This window comes from Limanda limanda, chromosome 7 (assembly GCF_963576545.1).
Source record: "Limanda limanda chromosome 7, fLimLim1.1, whole genome shotgun sequence".
Classification (NCBI taxonomy): domain Eukaryota; kingdom Metazoa; phylum Chordata; class Actinopteri; order Pleuronectiformes; family Pleuronectidae; genus Limanda; species Limanda limanda.
The window spans coordinates 5,424,155-5,448,656 of NC_083642.1; the positions used below are offsets into that span (position 1 = coordinate 5,424,155).

A 24,502-nucleotide genomic window follows, 5' to 3' on the forward strand; every position below is an offset into this window, starting at 1 on the left:
TGTGTGTGTGTGTTCCAAGTATTACTCATGTTGTGGGGACCTACATCTGGACATACAGTTTTATAATAGAGGGACGTTATGGGGACAGAACTAAAATCAAGTCCTCATAATGTAGAGACTTTATGATGGTGAAGACTTGTTCTAAGGTTAGTTTAAGATTAAGATTAAGATACTTTATTTATTTATTCGTCCCAAACACATGCACAGACATGCACAAGCACACTCATGCAAGGAGGGAAATGTAACCTCTGCTTTTAACCCATCTGGTGCAGGACACACAGAGCAGTGAGCAGCCGTGTACGGCGCCCGGGGGGCAGATGTTGGGGGAGTAAGGTGCCTTGCTCAGGGGCACTAGACAGGGTAGGGAGAATCCTCTTGGATTTTTGGACAGATCATTCCAGGTTCGTCTTTTTGTTGTTTCTCCGTGGAGTCGAACCAGAGTCGAACCAGAGACCTTTTCTGCCCATAGTCCAAGTTTCTGCCACAGGTCAGGCTGAGGCTCAGCTTGAGGTGGAATCAGTTTAAGAACGTTCTATTATGTGTGTTATATATATGTATGTATGTATAATAGGCCAAAAGGTTGTCGAAGTGAGTGGTTCTCAAACAGTGTGCATGGAACATCAGGGAAATAAATAAAGAGTGACACCAAGTTGCATGAATATGATTTATATAGAAAAGGTAAACAGAAAAGTTCTCAAAACAACTCTTTTTGAATCAATTCCTTTTTAATCAATTGCTTCCCCTGTCACTGTTCAAACTTATTGCAGCTTCTCAAGAAAACGTTGAGAACCACTGGTCTAAGTTCAGGCTGAACAACTTGGATTTCTTTATAAGAAAATATCAGGGGGATTAAAATAAGAGAATCTTAAAAGCACTAACTTTGAGGTGATTTGGGAAATGAAAGATGAGAAAAAGAGTAAAAAAAACAATATTTAGAAAATGGATCGTCTGTGTTTGCTATCGATTGTGTTCTGAAAAAAATGAGAAACTGATTTAGGTTATTTACTTTGAGGACGTATCTGCAGCGGAGTGGAATAATTGTTTTCGTGCAAAGATAGTTGATGTTAAAAAGAGAACAGAAGCAGCAGGATTCATATCCCTTCGATCAGATAGACTCTAAAATAAATGAAAATACCACAGCGGTGTTTATTCAGTAAACCTTTATTTATCAGTGCATGAACGGAATGCCATGACCACATTATTCATTTTCACCCATTTTATATCCTTTTCCTCTCGGTTCCCTTAGAAAAATAATGAAACGATTTACAGAGGTTTTAGATTTTTTTCTGCATGAAGGCAAGTATTTATACAGGTGCTGTACAATTTATAAACATTTACAACTAACCATGATGTTAAAATCAAGATAACTTCTTTTGTTTTTCTACGTTGGAGCGATGCAAGGCCACGGTGTCCTACGTGGTGACGAACCGGTGAAACCCACGGCAGCCCATCATTCCACAATGACAATAAATTAGTAAACGGCCTCAGAGAAGATGCTGCTGTGCATCTTTTAAAAACAGGCACGCCGATGACGCCACAGGTTTGAACCACTAGATGTCGCTGTACTCCGCCGTTATGAACTACACTACATTTTATTTTCAGATCAGGGAGCAGCTGATTCTAATAAATAAAAAATAGATTTTTTTCGTCCCTGTTTAATTAAATTTGATAAACTTCAAATGGAAATCGTTTTTTTTCCCACAACCACCAACTCCCTCCCTCCCTCCACGTGTGGTAAATTAACTGCATTCTTTTTTGGGAGCCTGGTTTTATTTATAACACAAAAGTGACAGCCGTGGTGTTGTTAATAATTAACAGCTAAGCAAAAAAAAATATATATAAAGCACATGCTATTCTTTCTTTCTTCCTTCTCACATTTGATGGTCACGTACTAAATAAAAAAATAGATCAAAAATAGATTTGGAGGTTAGAGTGAGGAGATAACAACACGTCGTTTGTGCCCACAATAAAAATATCTCAGTTTTCAGCGAGTCGACTCACATACAATTCAACTCGTCTAAATTATATCAATATACGTGTCATCGCTTTTGTTAAATAATAATATATGCTTCTGATTAAGTATAGTCGATGCTACAGCGAATGTCCAAAACACACAGGCCTACCAGTCAGCTTGTATACGTACACACACATAGACCTAAAAATACAGAGCTGCAAACAGTAGACGACAACATGACTCGGGGCCGTGAACTCCTAGAAATAGAATGCATAGATTTCGAATGCTGTAACAATTTCAGATGGTGACGCTTATTCACACATTCTATTTCTGCACTTTGAATCCACATCGAAAGTGAAATGACGGCGCGGGATATGTGCACTGACAGTTGTGTTTACATATATATAACTTCAATAAATTACATTATGCTTTTTTTATTATCAACACACGTGTGACAAACATTAGAACTAGAACCACAAGTATCTGGTCTGCTGATTGATGCATATAAAGCTCCGGGGCGGTCTGTCCACCCTCTGGTACGCTAGTGGGATCAGAGTGTTTCAGAGTGAATACAGTCATACACACACACACACACACACACACACACACACACAGACGCACTCACACACTCTCAAAGAACAGGCCGTAAATGACTTAGAAGACACTCCGTCAACCCTTTGCTGCCAATTTTAAGAGAAACCCACCAGCCTCATTTGTTTTACTACATCCATCAGTGACAGCCACAGTGACTCAGTCCTGCCAGGAAGAGAAGCTGAGGGATTGTAGGAATGTGCCTTAAACCTCTAAAAGTGACAAAAACTAAAACAAATGAAACCCCATAAACCCAGGATCCTTCGTGTCTGTGAGCAGACGGGCGGAGCTGCTCGTGCGGTCGAGTGCAACGCGGAGCAGCTGCTTCTAACCGGAGTCTGTGATTGGCACAAAATAGACTTCAGTGTCGCATTCAAAACATCGGCTCTGACGCCATCTGATGCAAAGGTGGCTGCGAGCGAGCACGTGTGTCGGATCGGACGTCAGCAGCTTTGATGCAAACCAACCGAGGCAAACTGGGTGAAAGAAAAAAACACAAAAGAACAGACAAGCAACGAGAAGCTATGTTGCTGGTTACACAGTGATCTGCTTCGTCCGTGAGAAAGAAAAATCCTTCATTTCCGGATGTTCAGAGGCTCAGCTTTATCTTCATAGATGCAGAGAGTCCTGGAAAGACTTCAGACATCTGCATATGTTGCGTCCCCTCGGGACTGGATCTTGGCCGAACTGGGAACTTTCCAGGGACCCGGGGTGATGGGAGCCTTCTTGCTCGCGGTGGTCCCGTTGCAGCTGGGGTCCTGGATGCTACTGCTGGAACCTCTGGGGTCCTTTCTGGTCACTTCCTCGGTGGTCCCGTGGTTCTTGCTCTCCCGGGGTTGCGTGTCCCCCTTCTCTCTCCCGCTCTTTCGGCTCAGGGTGTCCATGTCGGCGTCTGACCCCGCCCTCTCCCTGTGCATTTGGGAGTAAGACTTTTGTGCCGCTGCTTCTTGCTCGGCCCTCTTGCCCTTCTTGTGGCGCTCGGCGGTCGCCCAGCCTTTGTCTCCGCTCTCCGTGGTCGCCCTCTCCTGCCGGTGAGGTGCTTCCTCCTCCTTGTAGCGCCGGTCCTTGCCCTCTGCGGATGGAACGCTGGGCTGCTGACCAGCTGGACGCCGGGGGCTGTGGGGCTCCTCCAGGTTCTTCACAGGCACAGCAGGGTCATGTTCCCTCTTGGAGCTCTTCCTGGTCCCAGTGGAGTAGTGGTCTCTCTGCCCCGGGGATTTTTTCTCCCTGCTCATGTCTTCCAAGGATCCGCTGTGGCCTCGCTCGGTCTTCCTCGGGCTCTGGGAGCGCTCTGCTCGATCTCTCAAGCCTTCACTGGCTCGTTTGGGACTTGCAGACTTGGAGTCGGCCCTGCTGGTCTTTCTGGAGCCGGGCGTGCTGGGGCTGGTGGTGCGCTTATGGTCGTGGGCAGGAGGCTGCTGTCCTCTGGATCTGTTCGCCTGCCTGCCGTGCTCCTGACCGGCGCCCGGGGACCCGGACGCCCTGAGGTCCAACCCAGAGAACTCCTCGGTGACGGGTATTTTGGGGGAAGACGGGGACAGCTCCGAGGTAGAGAAGAAGACGGAGGATGGAGAGGCTGGAGACGACTGTCCTTCAGATACAGCGAATCTGGGAAAGCTTGAGGTTGGAATGGTTACTTTGTCCTTTGCACCTGCGGAGCAAGCAGTGGAGAGTAAGAGGAGGATCGAGCTGAACTGTAAACACATGCACCCAATAAATAAAAAACAGCAGAAACTAAAAATCTCCCGGAGCTATCTTGCACATTGTCACAAGTCATGCAAAAGAAGCACAGTAACATCCTGATAGTGTTGTTTTCCATCTAGCTTTGTAATATCCCTCTGTAATATCCCTCGAAATCCATGCCTTGTTTGAGATATACATCAGCCGACGACATCGCCATCAAAGAAAAAGGTGCTAGTGTTCACCCGGCACTGACGTTTCCATTTTCACTCGAGCTGATAAGAATTGCACAGCTGTGATTGAGAGCAGATTTATGCAGCAGAAAACCAGAGAGAGAAAAGGAAGAGTGATGAACTTGGTGGAGCCGAAATGAGCTTTTGGATTTCTAAGAGGAGCAACTCGAAAGAATTCACTCTAATTTGGTTTTTGGATTTGAAGGGTTCATGCCAGTGAACGCACACGGATCCTCTCACTGATCAATATCTAGTTAAGACGAGACTTTGGATGAAGTGTGTGTTCAGTGGCATCTCACTTTTTTTTTAAACCCTTTAAAATAATAACTTGCAGGGATCTGAAGCCTGGCAGTTCTCCTGCAGGTCTGTTCATTCCTCTAGGACTCACTGCTTTAGTTCAACCCGCCAGAGAAGAGTCTACATATCATTACACTGTTTATTAACAAATATCTAATCTAGTTCAGATTGATCATGACGGTGAAGTCAGAGAAACGACACTTAAAATCTGGGAGATGAGGTCAAAGGCAAAAGAAGAAGGAGTACAAGGTTTACCAAGGTTATTAGGGACAGACCAAGAAAAGCAGTGAGGCCTTTAGTGATGCTCTGGTTTCATGTAGAAGCACAGGGTGGAAGAAGAGTTCTGACCTATAGGAGGAAGAGATACATGGGTAGAAGTAGACAGCCGAGCTGGTGCAGAACACAGAGAGAGAGAGACAGAGACAGAGAGAGAGAGAGAGAGCCAGGCAGAAACAGAGGCAGATCAAGAGAGAAGCTGGCAACACATGCATGAGAATAAAGAAAGTCAGCACCCTGCTATCGAGCGTATCCATACAAAAGCTTGTGTGTATTGTGTGTGTGTGTGTGTGTGTGTGTGTGTGCGGTTCTCAGCTGTCACTCACTGTGATCCGGGACCAGGCCCTGGCCGGGTCGGAGCAGCAGATGAACTTTGCTGCCTCCGGCCTGGATCAGCTCGATGGCCCGAGTGTGTGTGATGCCCTGCGTGGCCTCGCCGTTGATCTCCACGATCTGATCTCCGACCTGTGACATCACAAGAAGGAGGAGGAGTTCAGTTCATATTTCAAACAACAGCAACTGAAGTTTTCGCACAGAGACGTGAGGCACAGATTGAGAAGCGCGTGTGAAGTGAAAGCTAACGGTTGCACGCCGGCTTTCTGAAAACAACAGGACGATAAGAATAGATGCCCTGGGTCGGGGGGGACCTGATACACATATTTTTAGATTTTGTTTGAGTGAGACTTTCCGAGGAGATTAGGAAAAAGATGTGTATAAATTCAGATACATCAACACTCCTCCTTTGCCAAGATGCATTGACCATCTTGCCGAGCACGTCAGGGACAAGAACTACAAGAGCAAGAACTGGAAAAGTCCGAGAGGCTTCACCCAATTCTATAAAAAGATAAACCCATTACTTCTCCTGCAGTGATTGTAACTGTTAGTTGACTTAACCAAAGTATTTTATTGAATTGCCAAAAATGATTGTTTTATGACCTTTTCCCTTGTATTACTGTATATATATATATATGCATATTTATTTCATTCTTATTTATGTATTCTTTCAATGTATTTACTCTTTAATGTATTAACTCTTCAATGTATCAACTCTTCAGTGTACCCTCGGCACCATTGTAAATGAGGGTCTTACTCCTCAATGTGTTTTCCGAGGCTTAAATTAATAATCAATCATTATGAGAAAATTCTTAAGTTTGGTTTAGTATCTAGTAATCAAGGAACTGCTGATAGCTAATTCTGTTTCCACATATAGCAAAAATGGAAGTAACTTTTCAGAAGATTATTTAGGGATTGTGAGAAAACTCCTGAGTAAGACTTTTAGTTTAATTTAAAGTTTCTCCCGGCAAGGTCGTTCTCCCCGGTTCATCCTGAGGATAGAGGCTCCCCCCCGCCCACATTCTAACTCACATGTATCCGTCCGTCCTTCAGAGCAGGTCCCTCCTCGGCCAGGCGCAGGATGAACAGGCCCATGTTGTACTCTTTGCCTCCTCGCAGACTGAAGCCGAAGCCGCGCTGGCTGCGATCCAACTCCACCACGAAACAGCCCTGAGGTTCACAGAGGAGAGAGTCAGAGAGGGAGATGGAAAAGTCCCGGGTTCTGGTCCAAGCCACTAAATCCCTCTTCCATAGTTTTTTTTTATCAAGGGCCTGATTTACATTTCATTAAGATGTGAGTTATTTGGTTTCCGGTCTTACCTGCTTAGGGCCTGATGTGATGAGTGCACCCATCTCTCTCTGGGAGAACGAGTTCTTCATCTCACTCTCACCGTTCCTATACCCCCAACCACACAACAAAAGAACATGTTAAAACGTGACCCACATTCCTGCAGATAACGGGTTTATTCACTCTGGTTTTGATGCAACGTGGGAATTCAACGTCAGCACAAAAATAGCACAGTCAAGACTCGGAAGTGTGGAGATCTAGAAATGAAAAGCACTGATGATTTCAAGATTTTGAAGGAGAAAAGAAGGAGAAAACATTCCTCAACATATAACACTCGACAGTCCTAATATAAAAATATCAGACCTCTAAACATGCCTGACTCTTTCCTGGATCTTAATCCCTGATCCTAATCTGCTCTTCATCCTTCCACTGAGTTCCATGAAGAGATTATGTGTAATCCTGTTGATGAAGCCATTTACTGCAAAACACAAAATACTGATCCAACGTCTGTGACCAGTCTGACATTGAAGGATCTAACACAGATGCTTGTGCAGCGTTGGAGCTACAGCACATGAGAAGCTCTATATTGTGGAGCCGGAGAATAAAGGATGAGTCTCTTCTTCCTCCTCCTCCTCCTCCTCTGTGTCCAGTGGGATCCTCTCGCCGCCACGACTTCACTTCAGCAGCACGAGCCTCTTTCTCCCCTTTTCATTATTCCACGCACAGAGACCAGTGAAAATCCTTCAAACAGCGTTTAGAGTTTACACACTTCACGCGGTTGAGATGTCGGCTCGTAGTCTGGGTTAACCCGAGGCATGTGTCGGAGATTAGACAAGAGAGAGAGGGGGGGGCTCTGCTAAGGAATGGATGCAGGGCTAGATGAGAAGAGGAACACATGCTGGGAGACGGTGAACCAGAGCGTGTGAGGGTGAGACCTGATGATGTAGAATTGCTGCAGAGGCTACGGCTTAAAAAAAGCCTGACACAGGTAATATGGTTTAAGGGCGAAAGATGAAAGGAAGTGAGAAACTCTATTAATCCGTCTCTTTCCCTTTTTGCTTGGACGACCCAACGGTGAGCGAGTGGGGGGGGGGGGGGGGGGGTCTCTGTCTCCCTGGATAACAAGGAGAGTCTGGACCAGGATGAAACACAAGCCGTGAGACTGCTTTGAGAGAACTGGGACTGAGTGAGGGTTCAGGCGGTCTGTGAAGGAGTCGGGCGGAGGCTGAGAGGAGGTTGTGTGTGTCTGTGTGTGTCTGTGTGTGTCTGTGTGTGTCTGTGTGTGTGCTTGTACCTCTCTGGGTAGCTGGGAGGCTGCTGGCCCACGGCTCTGTGTTGTGCCGACGGGCTCTGCCTGGCTGAGTTTGTTCCAGATGGAGGAGCGCTGTCTGCAGAAGCACATTTCATACAACTCTCAGTGTGATGCACAGAAATATCACAGAAATCGCATAACCCACTTTTAGTTGTTTGAATATTATGGTTGTGTCGTGGCAATTTCTACAATCCCACTACCAACGAGGAAACGAGTCTCAGAACTCTTACAGTATTGTCATCTTGTTTTAATGCTGGAGCATGGTGCATACCACAGGGTTTAGTTTGTAATATGCACCCAGATAGAAAACAGTTCACTGTCTTTATACATTTGGCTAACCCCTCCCACTCTGGTTGGGGTTTGTTAAACAGTCAAAGGTTGAGATCCTTCGATCACATGAATACAACGATGCCTAGTCTAGAGCAGTCAGGCCAATTTACATTCAGTGTCTACAGGAAAAACAACATGTTCAAGGAGAGCAATCAGACCAATAAACATTTAGTTACTAGAGAAACTTTAGGTTACAGTGTCTTGAGATTCAATCAGGATCAATCAAAGGGGAAATAAACATGATTATTATGGTCAACTGTTAGATTTCCCTTACAGTTGAAAACATCGTCTTAATCACGGAAACTCTCTGGCTTTCTCACCATCTTCAGGCACCACAGTGAGCGTGACAGAGTTCCCGGCGTCCTTGATGAGCTGCACGATGTCGTTGTGCGACAGCTCCATGATGGAGCGCCCGTTGACGGCGGAGATGCGGTCGCCGACCTTCATCTGACCGATGCGGTCGGTCGGGCTGCCCTCGATGATCCGGCCGATCTTGTGAGGTATAACTGACACAGAGGAAGAACAACTTCAAATAACACAGCAAAGGCTGGAGGTGAGCAGAGTGGTTTCTGGGAACCTGGTCAATATATGGCTCCTAATTCAAATATCATAGAATTTATTTACTGAAGATTATGTGACACACATACAAGTGTTATTTGATTAATTCTGTTCTTACATTTGAAAACTATAAAAGCAGCCGAGATTGATGGGAAACTAAATAAATAAACATAGAGTTTAAAAGTAAATCAAAAGTGCTGGATTAATTAAACAAAGGAATTATTTTTTTTGCATCCTGCACTTTGCAAATCAGCTTTTACTTCACTTTTTATATCTTTTATCTTTTATATATTTTTATATAGATATGTTTATGTCTAAATAAATGTTACTTGGTATAAATATTAGAAAAAGTGAGTAAATAAGAAGAAAATATATATTGTATTTTATTGTTTTTCTTATGTGTGGTGTATTTATTGTGTTTTTATGTTTGTATGTTCATTGTATGCACCAATAACCAGAGCAAATTCCAGGTAGGTGTAAACCTACTTGGCAATAAATACATTCTGATTCTGATTCTGATAAATCTCTTAATCCTCTCTACAAAATTGAATTGCATCTACAGTATGTTTTGGTTTGCTCCTGACCTCCAGGGGGGGGCTTGTTCTTCGACGTGAGGATGACGAAGCCGAAGCCCTCGTTGTCTTTCCGCTGCAGAAAGACGTCAAAGCACTCGGGCCGGGAGGACGCCGCCTGCTGGACGCCGCCTGGCACCTCGCCGCCGGGCATCTTGGGAGAGTCGTTGACCAGCGCGGCTGCGACGTGGTGGGGCTGCGGACCCCCCCCCTCCTCCTCGCCACCTCCATCTGACAGGGGACAGAAACACATCTGGGTCAGATCACCAGGAAGCCGTTCGTCCTTTTTGAATTTGTCCTTTTTGAGATCCAAGACACAGCGGCTTCATCGAACCCTTTCTGCACATTTGAAATTCACGACTGTCGTGCACTTGAAGCTGAAAGGTTCTGTTCCTGTTTGTTATTCACAGGGCGAGCTGATCTTCCTCAATCTCTCTCCATTGTATTGTTTGTTTTGCCGAGTCATGCTTAATGATCAAAGCTGTTGTTTTTCCAGTACATTCAATCCAAATTTAGTTCAAGAAGTACTTGTAGTATTTGCAGGGGTTTGTGCTGCAGAAATAGAAAAACAAACCATCTTCTTCTGTTTATGCTTTTTTCCAGATCAGGGGAATTTTTTTTGAATTCCCATTCCTTCAATTTGATTTAAACAATAGATTTCTTATTCTATAATTCTATTCTAAAACTTAGACTTTTCCTCTAAGGAAGACATCTGCGTAGAATAACATCCTGAAAGTCAATTTCGGTCTAACCTCATTAATTCACATTTGTCCGCAAGGAAATCATCCAGAACATTTAAGGGATTAGTAACAAGAAAATCAAGATCAAAGCTTTTGCTCTCAGAGTTTCTCCTCCAGTGTTCCAGATCGAAATAAAGGAGTAAAAACGTCTGTGGGAGAAAATCAGAGCTGGTGGTTCGGCAGCAGACTCACCAGACTGGACCAGTTTCCTGCGGACCGTGAGCAGGACTTGGCCGTTGCGGGCGGCGTTGGTCATCAGCTCCAGAACCTGTTTGTGGGACTTGCCCTTGACCGGAACGCCGTCGATGCAGAGCAGCTCATCCCCGGCCCGCAGGCGCCCGTCTTTCTCTGCTGCACCGAGCGGCACGATGGCACCGATGTAAACCTGTGGACACAGCAGGAGGTAAGAGAGGCAGCTCCACGTGGAGGGTAACCGGTGTAACGGTAAATAAATCCCCTTCGCTGCTCTGAGCATTTGATGACATGTTGCTTAGGAGCAAATTCAAGCTTTCAAAGGTTTCAAGGTGTCAATTTCCCCCGTTGTCATCCAGCAGAAGCAGAAATTCAGGCAATTTCAGTGAGTGAATGTAGCTCAGGTATTGATTTGACTGGTTTGGGATGTTAGCTGCACGCCAGGCCCGGTTGTACTTGACTGGGCCGCACCGGAGTGGGACGCTACGTACCGGCTGGTCCGGCCCCTCGCCGCCGAGCACTCTGAAGCCAAAGCCCGACTCCTGGTTCCGTTTGATGAACACGTCCAGGTCCTTGGTGTTGAGAGCTGCAGAGGAGAGAGAGAGGAGTGAGCTCTCATGTTGTGCTGCTGGTCATGTGGGTAATGTATGCATTGTATCATGCAGCGGTTCTGAGACTGGCCCGAGGGACATTAACTAATCAGTTAAGGAAAACAGATCATTGATAAACTAGAAAATAAAATAGACTATTAATAAAACTCCCCAAAACTTCCACATCTCTTTAACCTGATCACAAATATGCAATTCTCCCTGATAACTTATGCAAAGTATTTTGAACTAATTCAATATTTTTTCACTTCCATCCACTGAGCCTCCTTGACATTTGAAACCAGCTTCCCAATATGAAAACCTCTGGTTTAGGTCATTTACCACATGAAAACAAACAATTTGGTGTTTTTATCTTCTCAAACTCAAAGATGTTTTGCTCTGTTTTGTGTTTTTACCTCGACCAAGGAGGTTACGTGTTTGCCTCTGTCAATCTGTTTGTGTGTTTGAAGTTTAAAATCTGCATTGAGTGGATTTAATGATGGGACTGTTATAAATTGGAATATAAATGTAATACTACATGATGTAAATGTCACATGCAGCTTATTTAAAACAGTTGAACTTGTGATGTGCAGCTCAGAGATGAAGAGACGTACGCTTGCTGTCCAACAAGGCCCTGGACTTGATGTAGAGCTCCGACGCGTCCGGTTTGGGTGAAGCCGAGCGCACGGCGCTGGGGGGGAAGGAGAGCGGGTTGGGGGGCATCTCCGGCTGATTGAGGGTCTCCGTGCTGCTGATCATCTCCTGCCACGGGGGCTGGGGTGTGGGCTGCTGAGAGGTCGGGTGGGGCAGCGGCTGGGGAGCGGCATGGGAAGTGGTTGGAGGGGTGGGCTGGGACATGGGAGCCGTGCACTGAAACACACACACAAGAGCTTCAGGTCAGTTATCGGACGGAGGGAAACTAAGGCAGAGAACCTGATCGAAGGTGGGTCGATCCTCCACAATAACAAAACCCCAAACTATAACCCTGCTCTTAAGTCTCAAAAACTGTGCATCCATGCAGAATCATTCTGTGCCGAAGCAACACAATATTATGAGTAAGCCTGTTGCTGCCCCGGCTTCTCTCTATTTTAAGAGAGCTGCACAGGAACAAGCTGTTGAACACAGCGTATCATCTTAAACAGCCGTACACAGAGGGATGTTAAGTTGCTGTTTGCCAGGAGCCGGCATATTTACCCACATGCACTTCCAGAAATAACAGCCTGGCTAATGTGGGCTCTCCTGAATAATGTAGCTGACACACACACACAGAGTGGTAACCAAGATGAAGTTAAAACCTTTTCTGTTTATTAATTCAGCACCAGCTTTATCGTCCGTCTATTCCTTTTTTTTTGTCTGGTGGAAAGTCACAGGAATTTATCTCGACTCACCGGTTTCAGGGATTTCACAGGAGACGTCTGACCTGTGGACAAAGAGATGAATAGATTTCAATTAGTTAAGAAGAAACGAGCAAATATCGTTTATTAAACATGTGGTTTAAAGGATGAGTTGCACGTCTGAAACCAAAAAATGAAATACTTCTCGTTTTAGGGGCTCACTTTTTGGAGCCTCTTACTGTTTCTTGTCTGTGTTGAACAGTTCACATTATTTAACTTTAATTAAATGAAGCCACTTCAAGGCAGATCAGCTTTTTAACAGAATAAAGTAACTGGAGTTTTCACTTGACTGCTGAACTTTGCTGATTTAATGAAGAAGGTTTTCTCTGAGCTGCTCAGATGAAACCTGAATGGCGTCATTTCTTTTTCTGCTTGGATTTAAGTGGAAGAGTTTCACACTCACTTCTCACGTGAACTGTATCTTGTGCTGCACTTTGTCACCGAGCGTTCTCGCCTGAAGCTTTTTCAATCATTATTTCACTCTGCTTTGCTTTCTGACTCACAGTGTCTGTCAGCCAGTAGGTGGCAGTATACTCCAGCAGCATGTCACTATGGGATGGGAAACACAGAGGTGACCCTAGGACCATTGAAGAATGTGCACATGTCTGGGTTGAGCCAGTTATTATCCCACTAGCTGCAGTAGATTTATACATTTCAGTACTAAATTAAATAAAAGGTTTGATTTCTTTGTTTTACTATAACAAACACATTGGTCTGTATCTTTTATTGATAGTCACGGATCACTATCATCATATCTGCTGCAGTGGGCACAGTGAATATCCCAGTGGGACGGACACTTTTAAATCCAGAGCAGGGAGCCGGGCCAAATCATTTCCTGTTTCATTCCAGCTGTAATCAGAGGGGAGTTCTTGCCTCCTGCCTGGAAGCAGAGCTTAACCTAATCCTGGTCTGTGGACGACTGGAGGGAAGCCCTGCGGCGCTGCTCCTGTTAGTCCTGGAGAGCTGTGATCTCCTGCTCCCTTTTTTAAAGCAGTGACAACACACGCACATGATGCACACGCACAGAAAGCGTGTAAGAGTGGTAACATTACAGCAAAAATATTAAAAAGTGAATAACAGCAGCACAAACACAGGACAAACCCCCTGGAGCTCGGAGCAGAGCCCAGCTGTGTAACTGTGATATATGCTGCAACACGGATCTGTGAATCTAGGCTACTGCACTGCGAATAATTTAGAGAGGAAGACGCCGGAGAAAGCTTCAAGTAAGATGAAGGGCGCTGATCGCCGCCCAGTGTCTTCCTCTTCTCTTCCTGCATAACTCCCATTCCTCTGCATCTTCCCAGCGTAGCTCCCCATGTGACTAAGCGTGACTTGTGCATGGGGGGTGATGCAGGGTCAGCGTGGAGCAGAGCGTGAAATCACTTTATTTAAAGGGCCCATATATTATGCCCATTTTACCACAGTTGATATGGTTCCTTGGGGTCTTAATGAAATGTCTGTAACATATTTTGGTCAAAATACCACAAGGATCATTAAAACAGCACCTTTTTACCCTGTCTGAAACAGCCCTCCTCAGATTGACCTGTGTTGAGTGGAAGGCCATGTAGCGAGACTATGACGTATTTTCGGGTCGTAATCCCATTCGACCCTATTGACAATACACCACTGTTCACACACATACACACACTTTAACGTGTAGTCAGATACACATAGCGTAAACACACAAACATAACACGTAGTTCTTCTCCTGCTTCTCAACCTCAGAATGTTTCATACTCCTTAAAAAGGGAGTCTGGCATAGCGGACAGATAACAGGTTTTCAAACCTCTGGCTTCATGAATCACTTCATTATATTAGTTCTGAGACCTCCTCTCCTGTGCATGGGACGTCCCTCACTTCACTTCACACACACATAAAATAAGCACACACACCGAGGCAATATGCTCATGAACTCTAGTAACCGCGACTCAGCGTGCACGTCATCACGCAACGCCAGGAGGAGGACCCAACGACGCCAGGAGGACGACCCGACGAGATCCGACCAATCCCAATCCAAGAAGAACCTCTGTCATGCCCAGTATCAATATATAAGCTTTGTGCGTACTCTGCCTCAGCGCCATTTTTCCTGTACAGGATCAGTGGACCATGCATGATCATTTGCTAGACACCGCAGTTTCCTGACCTGTGACCTCTGAATAAACCTGCTTAATTTTAACTTGAGATCGACGACTCCTGCCCTTGATTTCCACACACAACAAGGCCATCTAGCGTATCGTTTCTGACAGAGAGGAACCACAACAAATCGCGGGAGTTGTTTTTTTCCAGAGTTTTTGGGACGGTAGACATGCCAGATACCCACATTCACGTGTAGAAGCACTGCAAAAGTGGAATTTTCATAATATGGGCCCTTTAACATCGGGAGGGTCTGTGAGTCCGAGCAGCGTGGACCGGACACAGCACTCCAGTTTCTTTAGAAGAGATTAAAACACATTCGATCTCGTTTTAACCTCAGTCAGTGCTGCTCTAACAACGTCGCTTCCTCACTGTCTGCTAAAATTAATTTCAAATCCAGTGGGTGGGCTTCTCTTCTCCTATTGTTTCCCTGTTGCTTTTATTTCAGGAAAAGCGAGATAAACAAACGACAGAAAGCAGCCTGGGGGAGATTAACGTGACGTCACAGACTAAACCAGCAGAATATCTCCCGGCACTAACACCTGTTTGTTGTCGGACGCAGTAACCTGAGCAGATTAATATAGACGGCAGCGGTTTGACAACAGAGATGACAAAGCACCGGCAGCTGTGACACACTTGTCAGGATTAATTCCAGGCTTCCTGTTTACCCGTGGCGGCGCTGCACACATCTCTCCTGCCGACTCACCTCCTCGCAGCACCAGCACGTTGACCTCGCTGCCCACGGCCAGGTCCTTCAGGATGTCCACCACCTGCGAGTGGCTCAGCGTCTGGACGTTCTGTCGGTTGATCTCCTTGATGACGTCGCCCTTCAACAAGCCGCGGCACCACTGGGCGTCCAGGATCATCTTCACCTTCTGGCCCAGCGGGCAGTCGGCGATGGCGAAGCCGAACCCCCCGGGGCCTTTCACCAGCGGCACGCTCACCAGCTCCGGCTGCAGCATGGTGGGGTCGGGGCCGTCCTGAGGGAGGTGGTGGTGGTGGTGGTGGTGGTGGTGGGGGTGGTGATGGTGGCGGCCTCCATTGGTCATGGGCGCCACCGCAGCAGACTGCCGGGACAGGGTCCCCCCGTCTGGGACGGTGTAGTGAGGGTCCTGCGGCGTGGAGGGGGACGGGGAGGCGTCCTTGGAGTGGGCGGGGCCTCCCGAGGCGTCGTCGCTGGTGCTGGAGTCCTCGGGCAGCGGGTAACCCCGGCACAGGACCAGGTCCACATACTGGTTGATGGGGATGGACTGGAACATCTGCACCACATCAGCATGAGTCTTCCCCAGCACGCAGGAGCCGTTGATGTCCACGATCACGTCACCTGAGAGCAGATCAAAGCTTTAGATTAGCCATTCGTTTTTATTTATTGCTTTTTAACATCCATTGTCTGTGGCATTAACTTTTTGTATTTTCCGTTTCTTCGTCTGTGAAAGGACTTTGTAAACCTGCTTTTTGAAAAGTGCAAAATAAATAAAAGTTTATCTATATGTGATTGATAGCTGAGACAAAAATACAAGATGGCTGCACCAGTGTACAGGATATTTTATCTTTCTTTTTGTACAACAGATGGAAGTGGTGTCATCCATCCTTATACACAGTCTACTGTATAGATGTTAATGGCGATGGAGAGACCACGAGGGACAGACACGTGCTTCCTCAGTTCATGTCCTTGTGGGGGGGAGGGGGGACTGAACTGCTGACTGGCTTGTTGGCGTGGATTCAGAAACCCACCTACGCGATCAATACCTTCTCCGAGCGAACACAGCAAAGCTTTCACTTCCTGAAATGAGCTCCACACCCTCTGTGCTTCTCTCTAACGACTCAGTGACCGAGTCTCCACCGGATCACAGAGTCGGGCAGGAGGTGAAGCTGGTCACCACTCAGCAAGTCATCAAGACACAGCGAAATACAACTGTTACAGTCCACTGCTGGCAAATTATTACCCGATGAAATTAATTAGAATTCATTTCTTTGGTTAAATCAATGACTCTGCCTCTCGAGGGAAATGGAATATTGAAAATAATTACTCTCTCGGCCCCACTTTCATGTGGGTGCTCAGCAGCAGCTGTAAGAGCCTGGCAATCAATATTACTGTAATGTGAAACCCGAGGCACTTCACTAACAGCAAATTCAAATTCCGCAAATCCTTATGCATGTGACCACAGTATTAATATGTAAAATTAAAGGGCGTTTACACCGCTGCAAACATGTGGGAGCTGCGTGTAGCGACCACGTCCGTGTTGAAGGCTGCGTTTGAAAACTCGTCAGATAACCACGCTCGCCACTCGCCAGCCACGACAAGACCTTTAGTTTGCAAACCTATTAAACCTGTAAAATGTGAAACATGTGCTTTACTGACACAAGTTTCCTATTCTTAGATCTGCTTCACTGAACTCTGCCTGAAACCTTTAGCTTTTGCTTGATCAAGCAATGTGACATTCACGGGGAAACGCCTGCTCTGTGGGGTGTTCTCCTCTGAATGTGTTTGTTTGTGTGTACTCAGGGTACATGTCCTGCATTATGTAGTGTCCGCACGCCGATGCCAAACCACAGTGTCACTTTGTGCATCGGTACACACGCCATGCACACAGCGCACTTGTGAATGTGACACCGGATTAGGTTTTGTTTGATGACACTGATGATAAAAAGCCTATTTGACTGTCCTCCACTCTTCTTTCGAGCAGTTTCACCTTGTGTGACTTTGCACTGGGGTCGTCTACAGAGAGAGGGACTCTAGCAGCTAAAGCTAGAGACTAATCCAGATACCGGAGGAACATTAGGTCTGCAGGGGGGGGGGGGATTACCTGAGGCGATCCTGTTGTCGTGTGCAGCCGGCCCCTCCGCAAGGACGTTTTTGACCTGGAGGAACTCATCGGGCCGGTCTCCTCCGATGATGGTGAACCCGAAGCCTTGAGGACTCTTCCTCAGCGCCGTCTGCAGGATGGACCCCTGGAGCTGAGCTGGATCTCGTGTGAAGCCCCTCACTCCTCGAACAGGCTCCTCTGCTGCAGGGATGAGTTGGACAGAAAGTAATGGGTTAATAAATGGATTGCAGATAGGTGCACATATTCTTCACTCAAGTGGAAGAACAGATACTTGAGTTTAAAACAACTCAAGTATAAGTACGAGAGGAGAGTCACGGAAATGTACTAAAAGTAAAACATTCCATCCTGAAGGTTTTTATTTTCTCGCTGAATCCGTGCAAAGCAAATTCACTTAAACCACTCTAACTTAAAATAACATAAAACACGATTCACTAGAAACAGGTTAAGTTATTGGCCTTTTAGGTTGAAATCTGTCGTCATGTTGCGAAAACGGTGCACGATGATGCAAAATTTAAGATTGAAAACTGATATTTCTCCTCTAATGCATTAAATCGAAAGTAACCAGCCTGTTTTGAACATGTGAGAAGAAGAAAGTTCAGACATTTGTGTGAAACTGTATCAAATAAAAAAGTAAAAGGTCGTCAGAAAAAATACCAAATGTCAATACTCAGTACAAATACCTGAAAAATCCACTGAAAAGCAAACTTTAGTCTTTGTTACTTCTCTCCTCTCATTATTGAATTTCATTTTGCAGCAACTGAAAACCCTTTTATTCATATTCCAACCACTCTGTGCATTACAGTGTTTGAAAACCTACATTTCTATTGTCTTTCTGGCTTTTATTGCACATATTTATCGTTTACTGCTACTTTTGCCCTGTGAAAGTTGCTACACAAACTCTACAGATAAGATTTGAAAGTTCACAGGTTTGCTACCGAGCTGGTGAAATGAAGGGAAACGGGAAAGCTGCCTCGTAAACTTCCATCTGTCTCCATCAAAACAACATCGGCACGTGGCATGTCTCCACAGTGCATCGCTCACCGCTGGTAATTACACAAGCATTAATAAATTGCAATTTAAAGTGCAAACTCAGATAAATCGCACATGTAAACGCACACACACACACACACACAACGATCCTGCAAATCTGCCGCCAAATAAACATCCAGTTATTACAAACGAGTGCATTTTGCTCCAGTTTCATCACAAACAACGAATAACTGGGGAGATAAATCGATCATGAAAGGCACCGGACATTTTCAAGGTAAAATGTTTCATTGTTAATTTTTTTTGGGGGGGCGGGGGGGCGCTGGAGCAGGAGCAGGATGTATAAATGGGGCAACTTCATAGAAGACGGCAAAGGAATTATATTGTCTGCTTGCATGTGAGGGAGAGAGAGAGAGAGAGAGAGAGAGAGAGAGAGAGAGAGAGAGAGAGAGAGAGAGAGAGTGAGAGAGAGAGACAGAGAGAGAGAGAGAGACAGAGAGAGAGAGAGAGAGAGAGAGATAAGAGCGATGAGACAGAAAGAGACGGAGAGAAATAGAGTTCGATTTGACAGAGAGAGGGAAATTCTAACTGTCTGCTTGCATGTGAGAGAGAGAGGGAGAGAGGAGAAACAGAGGAGAGGAGACAGAGAGAGAGACAGAAAGAGAGAACGAGAGAGAGAGAGAGAGACAGAGACAGAAAGAGAGAACGAGAGAGACAGAGAGAGAGAGACAGAAAGAGAGAACGAGAGAGTGAGAGAGACAGAGAGAGAGAGCGAGAGAGACAGAGAGAGAGGAGAGAGAGAGACAGATCGAGAGAGAGACAGAGAGAGGAGAGAGAGATAAGAGCGATGAGACAGAAAGAGACGGAGATAAATAAGAGTTCGATTTGACAGAGAGAGGGAAATTCTAACTAACTCTCCCCTGTTCCCCTCGGGCGGGCGAGCCGATGAGCCTGTGAGTTATGGGCAGTGTCCCTTCATGCTTCTCCTCCGACGGTTCCCACACTGATACACGGTGGGACATCAATCTCATTAGGGAAGGTATAGATACATGCACCCCCCCACCCCCCCCCCCTAAACCACTCCCAATGTGTCACTGGAGCGTCATTTGCATAACCGCAAAATGAACGTGATCGCACTGGAGGAGAAAAGAAGAAGAAGAGGAGGGGAATTAAGATTCTGCCAAGTGTGATTAAGATGAGGGTCCCGCAGTGGAGCCGAGCCAGAGAGGAAGAGTGCAAACAGGATGTGATGGAATGTTGTGTGTGTTGTGTGTACACAACACATGCAAAGAACACGAGGTTTGCCATGACAGGTGTGCGCATGTGTGTCGTATGAACACTGTTCCCACCCGCTGTGAAGAAAACTGTTTCGTGCACCATCACCATGAAAGCACACTATGTTTATGGTCTTGATTAAGCTGTGTGGCCACAAAGGGACATTGTGTGTATTCTCCGGGGGGGTGGGGGGGTGTGTGAGGTGATTATATGAAATGTCAGACAGGATTGTCCGGGTTGTAATTACGGCTGCAGCTCTGCTCCTCTGCATCGTCTGGAGCTGCCTCACGCACGTCCACGTATTCCCACACGAGTCCGCTGGCCATTAATTCTCATTAACGAGGGTGGAAAGGTGCAGAACGGGCGCGGGGGGGTGTGTGGGGGGGGTGGACGCTGCAGGCGGTGGTGCAATATCTATGCAACAGAGTGAGGCAGACACACACTTCTGTCCGAGGCTGCAGCCTGAATCCTGATGTGTGTTTGAGTTTGATTCTGACGTTTCCACTGACTGAGGAGAGGCTGATTACACAGAGACACCCCCCCCCCCCCCAGGTGGTAAATGATGAACAGATGACCCAGCGGAGAGACGCAATTTATGATCACGAGTCACTTTCCACCGCGGTCACCTCGTTCTCCCTCTTCTCCTCCGTGCCTCCTTCCCGTCCTCCTCTGGTCTAACGAGGGATCTTTGAACCGCTCGGGCAGAAGAAGCGTTTTCTAAAAGGGACCTCGGAGCCGCTCGCTGTTTCACATCGACTCGTCAACATGAATTCGGCCGCCCAGTGAAGCGCTGCTCCATTATTCAAATTGAATATCATTGCTTCAGAGGCAATGGGCTGTTTATCTGCAGCCTGTCAACTGTTAGGACTTCTTCCAGACAGACACCTCGGCACTGAGGACTCGATGAAACCTCTCCAGTGTTTGGATAACACGTCCAATAACTTCTCGTATAGATTTTTGTCTCCAGTGAACAAAAAGCTAAAACTACAAAGCTGGAACCTGGTTGTTTTTAACGGTTACCTGCGCTGCACCTGATGGGGGGGTGCAACGAGTTGGGAACGCAGCACAGTGACAAACTCTGATAAGTTGACGCCTTCCACCATTTATGCTTTTGAAATCCATAAAGTTTGAATAAAAGATCTTGAATCTGTCCCTAATGAAACTTGCTGTAAGAAAAATCTACTTTCTGAATATGTTGGAAGGCACTGCACCATTTTGGTTTAGTCTGAGTTCAGGTGAGAATCAGTGGATGAGGATTAGGTGGATGTATATAATGGATATGATGGGGATAATAAACACATCCGGGGATAGGACATATAATAACGGACACAATTTGTACCCAAATTACAGTTAATTTCATTCTGATTCACTTTGCAGTTGTTTTGTGTCTATAAGGTCCTTTGTCATCTCTTCATAATAATTTAGTGTGTTTTGTGGTCCCTTCTTATTAATATGTTTGTGGTTGATTCCTTCTTGGTTGTTATCTGCCTGTTCGTGGTCATTTGGCCTCTCTGTGGTATCTGTCTTCCACCCAAACACAAGTTCTGGCACCTGTTCAAGAATCCTTCAATGTGCACAACTGCAACTCAACTTAAACATTCGGCACAACTTAGATTTGTCCTGCAGCTGCTGTAATTCCAAAAAACATGTTAACACCCAGATAAGGGCCGAGGAGCCTTTGTGATGGGAGCATTCAATGTGACAATGGGACCATAATGATATCAGCTGAAGTGAGGCTCATCACTTCCATCTAGGGTTAGCAGATTCAAATTCATGAACAAGTATCGCACTGAGTGGAGCTCTTTCCTCTGACACTCCCGTAGGAAACCACATTGAAATTCACTGGATCCAAATCTATACTTGGAGCCGAACCAAATGCCACATATTCATTAATATCAGTCCCCTTAACACGTGTGATTATTTTCATCTAGCTGCACCGATTATTCTCTGAGAAATCCACGACAATGTGGGAAAACGCCCCATCTTATTGACCAGTTGGTGGCGCTAGATCACATGTTAGAGGCTGGCCAAAGTACCTACATGTTCTTCTCAAGATGAGATCATTGGCTGAACCAGATTTTAGGATCAATCAATTTAATACCAAAGATGTCAACCTCATGGTGAATCCAGGTTTTTAGGGAAGTCATTAGGATTCAGAGCCAAACTCATGATGATGTTTTTCAGCCACGGACAAAACCAACTGAACCAGGATGCGTCTAGGTCCAAGAATAATATAGAAATATGATTTTGATTTCTCCGCAAGACCATTTTAATGCAGACTGAAATGCGAGTGTGCTTCAGAGTGCACTCCCTCTCTCTCTCTCTTTCTCATTTACATTCCAGGATGTAATTTAGCGCTAATGTCCTCACTTCCTGTTACTACAGCCCCGGCCCTCAACCTCAACAAACCTGTTTAATTTAAATATCCCAGAACTGACTCAGGATCTGCTTTTTAAAAAAAAAAACACAATCAGAATATGTATCATGTTGAGAACTGATTTAAAATCATTGTGACAGCGGTAAATTCTTATTTTTGGTGAACTGACAGTTTCTCTCTTTCTTAGCGTCGCTACCTGTTTACATAAAATTCAGGATAGTAAATAAAAGGATAAACAGACACGTGTGGCGTGTCGGGGGGGCTGGTTGCTGGTGTCAGTTACCTGAGGGTGTGGCTGCCGGCGTCGGGACGGCGATGGGCGTGTCCACACTCAACTTCATCTTTGCTTCCATCACTGGGTTCTCAAACTGGGTCTTCTGGTTGATGTGGCTGCACGAGAGAAATCACAGCATTTAGATGAAGAAAGTGAAAATAGTAAAAAACTGACCTGGTTCTCCTGTTTCTCATTGTCCTGCTTCTCATTCTCACACATTCTATTTGTATTGGCTCTCTTGCTTGGTCAGTTGTCGACTCACAGTCAGAGCTGCCGGGTGATGTTTCTGCGTTTTATGTTTGCCTGTGGTCCTACAGCTCGTCCCCACTGTTCCCGGCCTGTCATGCAAACTTGTGATTTGACTACGAGCGCATCACCGAGCCGGGGAGGCAGCACCTACCGTACATGCCTAACCCAGATCTGCCAGTGCCTTGAAAACACTAACACATCCACAGGGAATTGAGAGCACGTATCTAACACAAACCCATCTATCATCTGTACCGCTTCTTCCTCTGAGGGTCGCAGGCCGGGCTGGAGCCAATCACAGCTGATTGGCAAGAGGTGACTGACACCTCGGGCGGGTCGGCAGCCAACCACAGGGCCGACACATCAGGAGAGGCCACACCCGTGGGAAATTTAGAGCTTCCAATAAACAACCGACCTGCGTGTCAAGCTGTGGAATCTGCGGGAAACTCACACACGGCGGAGGAAGAAGATGCAGACTCCACGTGAACCAGGCGTCAGTGTCAGGCCGGGCGATATGACGGTTATGAATGTCTCTACCTCGGAGATTAAACATTTAATGCACAGTTAATCCAAAGAGAATCAGACAAAGAGGATGAGTTGCAAATCATTTCCACGTTTGTCCAAGTCGCCCAAATGGGATAAAAAATGTTGCTCAGTGAATCGTAAACATCTGGATCACAAGATTCAATGAGGACAGGTGTTAAAATCCATGATCCCTTCATCAGATAACATTCCCACAGACGTCCTTTCGTTCCTTCCACAGGTTTCTTTAGATAATCAGCCTCGAAGCAGCTTTACTTTGGGGGATTCATACGCGGAACTCAATCTAAAAACAATTAGCGCTCCGCAGGTCGGCACCTGTTGTGCGCTGACACACTTCCTGCCCCCCGGAGAAATGTCCCTCGGTGGTGATGTGGTAACGGAGAGAGAGGTAGCTCATCTGCGTAATGAGCTTTACCAGTTGTTAATCCCTGTCATGACAGCACAGTGGGAAGACATAATGCATTGACGCTGCACATTACTAACTGTACGTGTGTGTGTGTGTCTGTGTGTGTGTGTGTGAGTGTGTGTGTGTGTGTGTGTGTGTGTGTGTGTGTGTGTGTGTGTGTGTGTGTGTGAGTGTGCGTTCAACCAAGAAAACGACTGCCTGCTCCTGCTGTGCATGACTCATGCAGTCGGTCGGAGGAGATAAACATTCCCCTCACTTCTTTCCTCTCCTCTCTCTGATTCACTCTCCGGTCGCTGCCTCTCTCTCTCTCTCTCTCTCTCTCTAATTGCCACACCTCATGGTTTTGTTTTTTTTTTTGGGGCGGCAGCAGCTGAGGAAATAATGAGACTTTGTGTCACATCGTCGCGTTCGCTGCTTTGCTCACAACAAAAAATGTTGCCAGACAAAAGAGGCGGAGGCGGAGGAGAGGCAGCCTCTCAATGACCCTCTTGCATAAACAGGCGCGTCGATACGCCGCCCCCCCCCCCCCCCCAGGTCTCCCCCTCTTTGTCCACGGTAATGAGACTCAAATGAAACACTGAGCTCTTGTTTACACTCCTGGTCCGAATGGAATCTCGCCCTGGTTTCCCTCTCAGGGACCAGAAACCTCTCATTGTCTGCTGTGCTCACTGTCTCCACTCTCTCTCTCTCTCTCTCTCTCTCATACGCACACGTACACAAAGCTGTAACGCACCACTGTTATCTGGGCTGTGACATAATTGCTTTCTGCAGGACTGTGGGAAAACTACAGTGTGAACAACAGCGTGACGTCACGTGGTCCACACGAACCTGCAGATTCAACAGCAACACGAGCGGGAGGATTCTATGCATCGGGAATTTAGAGATAAAAGTTTAAGTTGCATGAGCGTGTGGATGCAATAACAACACAACAATACAAAAAACCTGGTTTCAAGATCGGTCCTGAGTGATCTGTACATTTACTTCATTACTGTACCTTACCTGTACATTTTTTATGTATTTTTACTTTTACTTAAGTAGATTTATTTTCAGGTATTTGTCACTTTAACTCCACTACAGATATCAGCAAATATTTGTT

General features: G+C 46.0%; 1 protein-coding gene across 1 annotated transcript in view; it reads right to left on the reverse strand.

Moving 5' to 3' along the window:
- Positions 1-1,143: 1,143 nt before the first annotated feature.
- magi3a (membrane associated guanylate kinase, WW and PDZ domain containing 3a) overlaps positions 1,144-24,502 on the reverse strand; it is a 109,317-nt gene continuing 85,958 nt past the window's right edge. Inside the window, exons 8-21 of the mRNA XM_061074164.1 lie at positions 22,221-22,327; positions 17,278-17,478; positions 15,177-15,794; positions 12,332-12,363; positions 11,558-11,813; positions 10,848-10,942; positions 10,357-10,549; positions 9,437-9,655; positions 8,615-8,800; positions 7,947-8,040; positions 6,685-6,760; positions 6,397-6,534; positions 5,358-5,496; positions 1,144-4,196 (exon numbers count right to left, since the gene is read on the reverse strand). Coding sequence (XP_060930147.1) covers positions 3,184-4,196; positions 5,358-5,496; positions 6,397-6,534; positions 6,685-6,760; positions 7,947-8,040; positions 8,615-8,800; positions 9,437-9,655; positions 10,357-10,549; positions 10,848-10,942; positions 11,558-11,813; positions 12,332-12,363; positions 15,177-15,794; positions 17,278-17,478; positions 22,221-22,327 — 3,367 coding nt within the window. The 3' untranslated portion in view covers positions 1,144-3,183. The remainder of the gene's footprint in view (positions 4,197-5,357; positions 5,497-6,396; positions 6,535-6,684; positions 6,761-7,946; positions 8,041-8,614; positions 8,801-9,436; positions 9,656-10,356; positions 10,550-10,847; positions 10,943-11,557; positions 11,814-12,331; positions 12,364-15,176; positions 15,795-17,277; positions 17,479-22,220; positions 22,328-24,502) is intronic.